The sequence below is a fragment of the Nothobranchius furzeri genome, chromosome 13, assembly GCF_043380555.1.
Source record: "Nothobranchius furzeri strain GRZ-AD chromosome 13, NfurGRZ-RIMD1, whole genome shotgun sequence".
Lineage (NCBI taxonomy): Eukaryota > Metazoa > Chordata > Actinopteri > Cyprinodontiformes > Nothobranchiidae > Nothobranchius > Nothobranchius furzeri.
Genome location: NC_091753.1, coordinates 55,460,118 through 55,469,545, shown reverse-complemented (window position 1 = coordinate 55,469,545; position 9,428 = coordinate 55,460,118). Strand labels below are relative to the sequence as shown.

General features: G+C 42.9%; 1 protein-coding gene across 3 annotated transcripts; it reads left to right on the top strand.

Annotated features, from left to right (window-relative positions):
• Window positions 1–5,671, top strand: LOC139062535 (ras-specific guanine nucleotide-releasing factor 1-like). 3 transcript variants are annotated; one of them, XR_011516075.1, is made up of 7 exons: window positions 3–754; window positions 837–954; window positions 1,031–1,099; window positions 1,669–1,792; window positions 3,861–3,940; window positions 4,023–4,212; window positions 4,615–5,671. XR_011516075.1 is itself a non-coding variant. In XM_070543641.1 (4 exons), the coding sequence occupies exons 2-4, from the start codon at window positions 868–870 to the stop codon at window positions 1,759–1,761; spliced, it is 249 nt and encodes an 82-aa protein (XP_070399742.1). In that variant the 5' UTR covers window positions 1–754; window positions 837–867; the 3' UTR covers window positions 1,762–1,791. The 3 variants fall into 3 exon arrangements, 1 of the variants encoding a protein (XP_070399742.1); XR_011516074.1 differs by having other exon boundaries at window positions 4,023–5,671; XM_070543641.1 differs by lacking the exons at window positions 3,861–3,940; window positions 4,023–4,212; window positions 4,615–5,671 and having other exon boundaries at window positions 1–754; window positions 1,669–1,791.
• Window positions 5,672–9,428: the final 3,757 nt, after the last annotated feature.

Below are 9,428 nucleotides of genomic sequence, written 5' to 3'. Positions count from 1 at the left end.
ATACCGGAACATTTTGGGTGAATAATGATTCGGGAAGATGGAATAAGGAGTAAAGTAGTTTACAATTTTTAAAACAGTTTCCGGCCTAAAACGGGACACTTGACAGGTGTGATGCTGAACCTGTGGTTCGGTTTCTTGGATTTTGCCTTTTTGGATTTTTTTTCTTTTTCGTCATCCTAATAAAGGAGCATTTTCATTTACATCTACTGTACTCCTGCCTCATGTTGTAGTGGGTATCTGCATTTTGGGTCCTACTCCTCCATTCCCCATCGTGACAGTGAAGCTCTTCACATCACAACTCCGCCTCTCCTGGTTCTGACTCCACCGATCGTGACTGCTGTGCATACGAGTGGCGTGAGGCGTTCACACCGGAGAGAGTTTGACGTCACATTTCAGTCATAATGTGAACAGCCACACAAAAAAATCTGATTTACTCAAAAAATCCGAATTGAGCATCAAGGCCTGCAGTGTGAACGTAGCCTTAGCCAAGCCAGTGAAAGACCTGCTGAGGCTCTAATGGAGCGTGGCTAGACCAATCCGCAGAGCAAAGTCTTTGCTACTGCTACGGTTTGTCTAAGTTTCCAGGCTGAAACGTTCCCCCACAGGAAAAAAAAAATGTTTTACTGACTTTTCAACAAAAGGTGATGCCAATAACTGTTTTACTCTGATCCTAGACAAAGAGTGTGATTGATAAGCTACAAAAACTGGTGTCATCAGAGGGTCGATTCAAAAACCTGAGAGAGGCTCTGAAGAAGTAAGCATGCATGCTCTTCTACCCATGTTCGATATGCACACCTGTACAGCTTAGTCTAATATAATCTGCATGTTTTCCATAGTTGTGACCCTCCTTGCGTTCCCTACTTGGGAATGTACTTGACGGATCTGGCCTTCATCGAGGAGGGAACGCCCAACTACACCGAGGACAACCTGGTCAACTTCTCCAAGATGAGAATGGTGAAAAAGACTCCATCAAATGTTGTTCGGGTCCCTGAGGCGATTATTATTACTTATTCTTCATTTTCCCCTCCAGATATCTCATATTATCAGAGAGATTCGACAGTTTCAGCAAACAGCCTACAAGATAGATTTTCAGCCAAAGGTGAGACGACGTTTTCTTTTTTATGTCCTAAAAACACCTCGTTGTTTCTCACTTATTAATTATTATTCCATTGATCTAATAAGAACTCACAATTTGTTGGTGGTGGCAAACATTTGCATTCAAAAACAAGGTTCTGAACTTTATTTCCAACACATTTTTAAATTTCTAAGTCAGATTTTTGGAAAATCATTTGCAACACATGTGAGATTAAACACATCCATCCATACCAACAATCACAAACAGCACACGATGTACCAGTCTGCTAGAAAAACGGGCAAAAAACGTTATGCAGTTTGCACAATTAGGCAGAAAATACGTTTTTACATCTAAAAACAAGCAAGACTTCTGGCCCTGCTTCGTCTTTAAGAGGCTCTTCTGTCCTCCACATGTTTTAGTGGCTCAATCGGTGGCTGCCAAATACTTTTTTGCCCTACTATTGCCTCCCTTATTGCCCCAAATAAACCAAAATGTTAATCTTGGTGTGGAAGTTAAAGGGTTTAAAGATTTGCTCTTTTGAGGGATGAATGAAGGCTTTCTGATCTTTAACCGAGTTCTCCGTGTCGCTGCAGGTGGGGAAGTACCTGCTGGACGGCAGCACCATGATGGATGAGGAGAGCTTGTATGAAGCGTCTCTGAGAATCGAACCCAAAACATCATCATGAGGAGGATCGGCGTCGCTCCGTCCACAAACATGTACATTCACCGTTATTTGTATTAGATGCAGTACGCGATGCCCTTGTAGTATTTGCTCTCCGATGGAATTATTTTGTGTATAAATGTTATTAGAAATCCAGTAGAAGCCCAGAGACATTTTATTTATATAGACATATAGATTATTTATGTGCTGTTTATGGTCTTTAATGACAATTTAAGATTCCATTTTTTAAGCTGCAGAACAAACAGATGGAGGGTTTGGAAACACAGTTCACTCTAGGTGGGGACTGGAGTACATCCTGAATGTTTCAGATGTTTCTCCATCCCAGATCTATGCGGCGCAGGTTTCAGTAACACGTCAAAGAAATAACAGCAAAATCTTAACAAGTTTATCTCCTCATACCAATAAAAATGGACATTTAAATCCCTTCTTTTCCACCATGTTTAAGAAAATTAGATTTTTTTTTACATAGGAAATTATTTAACCATAACTTCAAAGGAATGTTAAAATTAATTATTTCAAATCAAATCTAAATATATAAAATTAATATAAATAACTGTTTAAATATAAAATGGTACATGATTCAGAAAAGGGTAGAATGTCTTCTCCGGGTCAGGGATGAGGTCCTGCCCCAAGTGGAGGAGTTTAAGTATCTCGGGGTCTTGTTCACGAGTGAGGGAAAGGTGGAGCGTGAGATCGATAGGCGGATTGGTGCTGCATCTGCAGTGATGCGGGCGTTGTACCGGTCTGTCGTGGTGAAGAGAGAGCTGAGTCAGAAGGTGAAGCTCTCAATTTACCGATCGATCTACGTTCCTACCCTCACCTATGGTCATGCGCTTTGGGTAGTTACCGAAAGAACGAGATCGCGGATACAAGCGGCCAAAATGAGTTTTCTCCAAAGAGTGGCTGGGCTCTCCCTTAGGGTGAGAAGCTCGGTCATCTGGGAGGGGCTCGGAGTAGATTCGCTGCTCCTCCACATCGAGAGGAGGCAGTTGAGGTGGCTCAGGCATCTGGTCAGGATGCTTCCTGGACGCCTCCCTGGTGAGGTTTTCCGGGCACATCCAACCAGGAGGAGACCTAAAGGTTGACCCAGGACACGGTGGACGGACTATGTCTCTCACCTGATGAGGGAACGCCTTGGGATTTCCCCGGAGGAGCTGGCCCAAGTGACTGGGGAGAGGGAAATCTGGGCCTTTCGACTTAGGCTGCTGCCCCCGCGACCCGACTCCGGATAAGCGGATGAAAATGGATGGATGGATGGATGGATGGATGGATGGATGGATGGATGGAGAGCAATGAGAACGGGAGTGGGAGATGCTGCTGGAGTGAAGCGTTTCACTGGTCTCCATCTCCATGGGGGTGGGTGTGTGTGTGTGTGTGTGTGTGTGTGTGTGTGTGGGGGGGGGGGGGGGGGGGTCTCCATGAAGGAGCTTCATACCGGAACATTTTGGGTGAATAATGATTCGGGAAGATGGAATAAGGAGTAAAGTAGTTTACAATTTTTAAAACAGTTTCCGGCCTAAAACGGGACACTTGACAGGTGTGATGCTGAACCTGTGGTTCGGTTTCTTGGATTTTGCCTTTTTGGATTTTATTTCTTTTTCGTCATCCTAATAAAGGAGCGTTTTCATTTACATCTACTGTACTCCTGCCTCATGTTGTAGTGGGTATCTGCATTTTGGGTCCTACTCCTCCATTCCCCATCGTGACAGTGAAGCTCTTCACATCACAACTCCGCCTCTCCTGGTTCCGACTCCACCGAGCGTGACTGCTGTGCATACGAGTGGCGTGAGGCGTTCACACCGGAGAGAGTTTGACGTCACATTTCAGTCATAATGTGAACAGCCACACAAAAAAATCTGATTTACTCAAAAAATCCGAATTGAGCATCAAGGCCTGCAGTGTGAACGTAGCCTTAGCCAAGCCAGTGAAAGACCTGCTGAGGCTCTAATGGAGCGTGGCTAGATCAATCCGCAGAGCAAAGTCTTTGCTACTGCTACGGTTTGTCTAAGTTTCCAGGCTGAAACGTTCCCCCACAGGAAAAAAAAAATGTTTTACTGACTTTTCAACAAAAGGTGATGCCAATAACTTTTACTCTGATCCTAGACAAAGAGTGTGATTGATAAGCTACAAAAACTGGTGTCATCAGAGGGTCGATTCAAAAACCTGAGAGAGGCTCTGAAGAAGTAAGCATGCATGCTCTTCTACCCATGTTCGATATGCACACCTGTACAGCTGAGTCTAATATAATCTGCATGTTTTCCATAGTTGTGACCCTCCTTGCGGTGGAGGGACTATGTCTCTCACCTGGCCAGGGAACGCCTTGGGATTCCCCCGGAGGAGCTGGCCCAAGTGGCTGGGGAGAGGGAAGTCTGGGCCTCTCGCCTTAGGCTGCTGCCCCCGCAACCCGACTCCGGATAAGCGGATGAAAATGGATGGATGGATGGATGGATGGATGGTACATTTAAATAATCTTGTGAACAGATCAGTTATAGATTTCTTTTTAGTTGGATTACTCTGTTTCATAGCTGAATTTACATCTTAGTTTACTATTTTCTTTTAAATTGCCACAATTATGATTAGATTTCATCATTTAAATGTAACGTTTTATACTTAGACTTGACTCTAAATATTTTGAAATGGATTTTTTATTCAAAAATTCCTCATACATGTTTTTCCACAATACATTTTTATTTGATATCAGGTTTGATTTAGAAAATTAAGCTTAACTTTATATTTTTTTCATCATTTTACTTTATAAATTAATGATCTTATCCTTTTCGATTAAAAAATTGCTTTTATTTTAAATTTTCCAAACATTTATTCCCAACATTCTCCTCTCTGCTTATTTTTAAAAAAGCACTACTCATGTCTGATTTGAATGGATGGGTGATGAGCGAGCTTCTGCATAAAGACTGAAGATGCAACACAGGGACTGAGTGATGCTTGTTGGATGAGGGGAAACAAGTAAAACACACAGTGGAGTGTCCCTGGATTATAAACTCTTCATCATTTAAAGTGCAATTTGCTTTCATTCCTTAAAAAGGAACTCAAATCAAACAGGAATGGGTTTAATCCAGAGGATTTAAGGGGAAAAGCGACTGGACATATTCTAGTGAAACTGTGATTATATTTTAATACTTTGCTGACTTTATTCCCCTGGTGGGCACCATGTTGTAAATACAGTACAGTCACCAGGCAGAGTATGTAGCAAACGACACCAGTTTTGAGCCACTTGGAAGTTAGATCCCCAGCTTCAGCAGTCGAGACAGTTTAAAACCGTTTTTATGGTTAATCCTCTCTGGCCAGTGCATTATGGGTTTTGCCTTAATCATGAACCACAGAAGTATGTAAACTATTTTTGTTCTAACTTGCCAATGAAGCGTAAATATTGGCCGTGTACAGTAAAGTGTGCAGGCAGGCCGATGCATCTCCTAACATGCAAACAAAGACAAACGTGTTATTATCCTCATGATTGTCGGGCTCTGTAATGACTCTCCTGTGTACGACACTCAAAATCCTGGAGAACCACTTATGAGTGCAACACATTTTGTAATCTGTTGATCCCATTGTGCTAGCAGGAGCTATACAGTGGCATTATTGTGCTTCTTCTTGAAATATTTCTATGTATTTTTACAGGCTTTGTAAAGAAACACACCTAAAGCTTAAGTGGCAGGCATGTACCACTTCAACGTGTTCAGATATATAAACGGTACGTGTGTTGAAACTTAAACCCCACCTTTGCACCTGGACCTTTATCCTCTTATGGGCACATCAGACGTTTGCAGTCAGCAATACCCGGTGTCATGATTTATCTTTCAGTATATTTCCACAGCTTGAGTAGTATTTCCAGTTTTGTATAAGAGTGTATTCTTTCCTGATTACCTCTTGTTAATAAATCTATTCTTTCTCAGGGGGCTGAACGTTTCTGTGTGTTTTTATGAGTTTTTTTGGTGCTTTGTTCATGTAAAAAAGTCTGAAGTCAGACTGAATTTTTTTAAATATTTGCTTCCAACAAAAAAGACGTAAGTTTGAAAAAAAAATAGCTTTTTAAAGTTTTAAAAGTTTTTTTTTAACCTAACTTGCTTTTTACTAATTTAACAATGTTTTAAAACAAGATAGTTTGTTAAACAGGCTGTTTTACTCTACTTACTGGTGGATCTCTTAGATAAACTCGTCAAGCATCTCTCATGTCATGCGTGGAGTCTTTGATGAATTTAACATGGGAACTAGGCAGTTTCTGTTTTCTTTTAGCAAAACGTGTCACACTGTGAGTTAGGGGGGGAGGGGGGTGTTAGGACCCAAGATGCAGACCAAGGATGGCACAAGGCAGGAGTAGTGAAAACGTAAAAATCCTTCATTTAGGGGTCAATCCAAAGGGCTGGAAGGCAAAAACCAAAAATCCAAGAATAAAAACCCTGGGAATATCCAAAAACACAAGAGACCTAGAGAAATTCGAAATACCTAGAGAGGAGGCGAGACAATGCTGACACAAACAATGGACCGACAAACAAACTGAGACGCAGACAGGGTTATATACACAAGGGCTGGGTGATTAGGGAATTCTGCGCAGGTGAGACCAATAAACAGAGGAGGAGCACAACGGAGCAGGGGAGGAAACCAGACCTAAAAATGGGGAAGGGAGCAAAATGAACTAGAGGGAGAAAACAGACTAGATAAAACACTTAACAGAAGACTAATGATAAAAGGGGTCTAAGGAAAAACGTAAGGGAAACCTAGAGAGCCTGGAGGGGGTTGGGGACACACAGGGCTGCTGAAACCTGGGAGGAACACCTAAGGGGAAAAAACCTGGAGTGGCCTGGGGAACACAAGGAGGCACATAAGGGAAACCTAGAGAGGAATGGAGAACACAAGGAGACACATGAGGGGGACGCAGACCATGACAAAACGTATTTCCTCGCTATGCGTTCAACTTTTTAACACTTTAATCTAACAGCTGAAACATCTCCCCAGCCTTCCTTAGTTTCTACAGGAGTGATTTATCACTTATGGGCCATTCTCATCTGTACCGGGTCAGCCCGGGCCAGGTAGCCCCAGTCGGCCCCAGCCTGGCCCGGTTGATTCCACACATCCTTGCCTTAAGCCCATGTGGGCTGATTCTACCCACCAATCAGAGGCTTGCTCTAATGGAAGGTGTGAATTTGCTGTCAGCAGTGGGTGTGTTGGCCCTGGTCGGCCTGAAGCAGACCCCCTCGAGAAGAGGGCTGAGAATGAGCCCTGGTTGGCCCGGAAAAATACCAGGCCGCCCAGATATGTAAACAACCTATGCTACCCGGCCCGGTACAGATGGGAATGGCCCTTAAATCAAACAAACCAGCCGTGTTCAGGATCTGAAACATGCAGGAAATGTGCTGGAAGCAGACTGCAGCACCAGGTATGTCAGCTCCATTTCTAAGTCCCAACAGAAGTGCCAGGCTTAAGTTGCAAATAGAATATTTTAGCCACAGGGGGCGATAGGGGCAGGGAGGCCTTTCATTAACCAATTTTTTCTAAGTCCAACTGACCAGACTGGCACTCTTAAGTTCCAAATGCTGTGTTCTGGTCACAGAGGGCGCTGTTTTCTAGGCCCAAATGTTTCTTGTTGTCTGTGACTTCAAATGGTGTTTTTCTTTTTGGGACTCTGGTAGTTTGCCCTAAAGTAAGTTGAAGTGGTAGCAGCCGGCTGCTTCTCCTTCTCTGATATTATTGAGAACCTCTCACACCAGTGGTGTACGCTGATAAATACGCAAGTGTGAAGTGAGTGGAAGACCCGGGGATGCGCGGCGATTCGTTAAGATCAACAACTGGACGGTCCAGTAGTTGCTTTTTGTCAAACAGCTTATTGGCAGAGGTTTTTAGACAAATGCGACAGAACTGCTTATTGTTTTTTCTTTTTTTTTATCTTCACAATATATTTATGGCTATACCATGTCAGAAGGTTATTAAGAGATATGAAAACATATTTTAAGCTAATTTGTTTTCCAAGTTTGCTATTAAAATTATTGAGACTTTCTTCTGGAAAATGTCGGCAACATAAGTTCACAAAACCTCTTTGATTAAACATGTTTTATTTAAATACAAACATCACATGATTTAGATGTTTGTTAAGCTCTCAGTCTAAGAACACAGCAGAAAGTGATGCATGCAGTTCTTGCTCTGAAAAAACAGGATGTTTCAGTCCATCATAATAAACACTTTGAGGATGTTCAGTCATTCATTGACTTTGTTTAGCTGCTCTTTTTGTAACTTTGTTTTTTGTTCATTTATGTTTATGTGAATTTGCAGTTGTATTTGTAAGTCTCATACTGTTAACTTGACACGAAGAATGAATGGAAAATGACCTCCGTGGCTAAATTCTGCTTTGTTCGTTTTCAAACTAAAACAAACGATAAGATAAACAAACAGTCTCCACTGATTGTGACGGTATTGATATGGTGTTGGTTAAAAGTTATTGATGGTATTCTAAAACCATTAACTTATCTATATAACTTATCCTTCCAAAATGGTTTATTTCCTCAGAAAATGAAAGCAGCTAAAGTAATACCAATTTTTCAGCAAGGGAATAAACATCTATTTAACAACTACAGGCCAGTATCACTTCTTCCTCAATTTTCAAAAATCCTGGAAAAACTATTTAATAGTAGACTAGAACACTTTTTTAAATAAACACAAAATACTAAACCATAGTCAGTACGGATTCCGAGAAAAGAGGACAACAGCACTTGCAATAATGGAAGCAACCGATGAAATAATTAATACATTAGACAAAGGTAAATATGCTATTGGAGTATTCATAGAGTTTAGGAAAGCTTTTGATACAATAAATCACTCAATTCTCATAAACAAGCTTCAACAGTACAGCATTAGGGTAATAGCACTGGACTGGATCACCAATTATTTATCTAAGAGACAACAATTTGTGAAAATGGTTGATGTCACTTCTGAAAGTATGGGGATTGCCCAACCAGCATTTCCTCCCCATCCCCGCATATTTTTCTCCTCCTGCTCCCTCACATCATCACACAAACATGCACATAGGACCTTGGGGGGTGCACAAGTCAGGGAGTGCGGGTATGGACCACATTCCCGCATCCCTGTGGCAACCTGCCCCCCAATTTTATTTGCACCTTATACACTTCCACCGACGACATTCCATGCATACACACACTTAGGGCCTTGGGAGTGAGCACATTCAACGGCATTTGGCAGGGGGATTTCTCAGCCTCCTCCCGAGTGCCGGTGCCCACTTCCAATTTTAAACTGCACTTAGACGCTGAGGGCTGTGGGTGCAAGTGGGGTGGTGTGGTGGTATCCGCTGGCATAGGCCAGACAATGCCCGCACTGCCCGCTCACCACAGCCATGGAATACACCTCATCAACACACAGCACTATATTGGAGCAGGCGAAGGGAGACTAGGGGTCTTAGCACACCTCTGTTGTTGCTTGGCTTCCTGGGGCTGGAGGCTAGGAGGGAGGAGGGAGATCTGGCCGTCTGGTTGGGGTCTGTGGTGGTGGGTTGCTGTGCTCAGCGTTGGGCGGGGGAGCCTGCTCATCAGCACCCCAGCAGAAAGGGTCAAACTCTGGGAACCGGTGATGGTTGTACCCAATGTGCAGCAGTTCCGGGACCAGAGTTAATGGGGTGTGTATCGGGAGCATGAGTGGGTGTCCGGCATG

Excerpts from the sequence above, each read along its gene's own strand:
- LOC139062535 (XM_070543641.1), top strand. The coding sequence starts at position 868 with ATGTACTTGACGGATCTGGCCTTCATCGAGGAGGGAACGCCCAACTAC. Across the intron at positions 955-1,030 it reads ACTTCTCCAAGATGAGAATG|ATATCTCATATTATCAGAGA; the intron begins GTGAAAAAGACT and ends TTTCCCCTCCAG. Across the intron at positions 1,100-1,668 it reads AGATAGATTTTCAGCCAAAG|GTGGGGAAGTACCTGCTGGA; the intron begins GTGAGACGACGT and ends GTGTCGCTGCAG.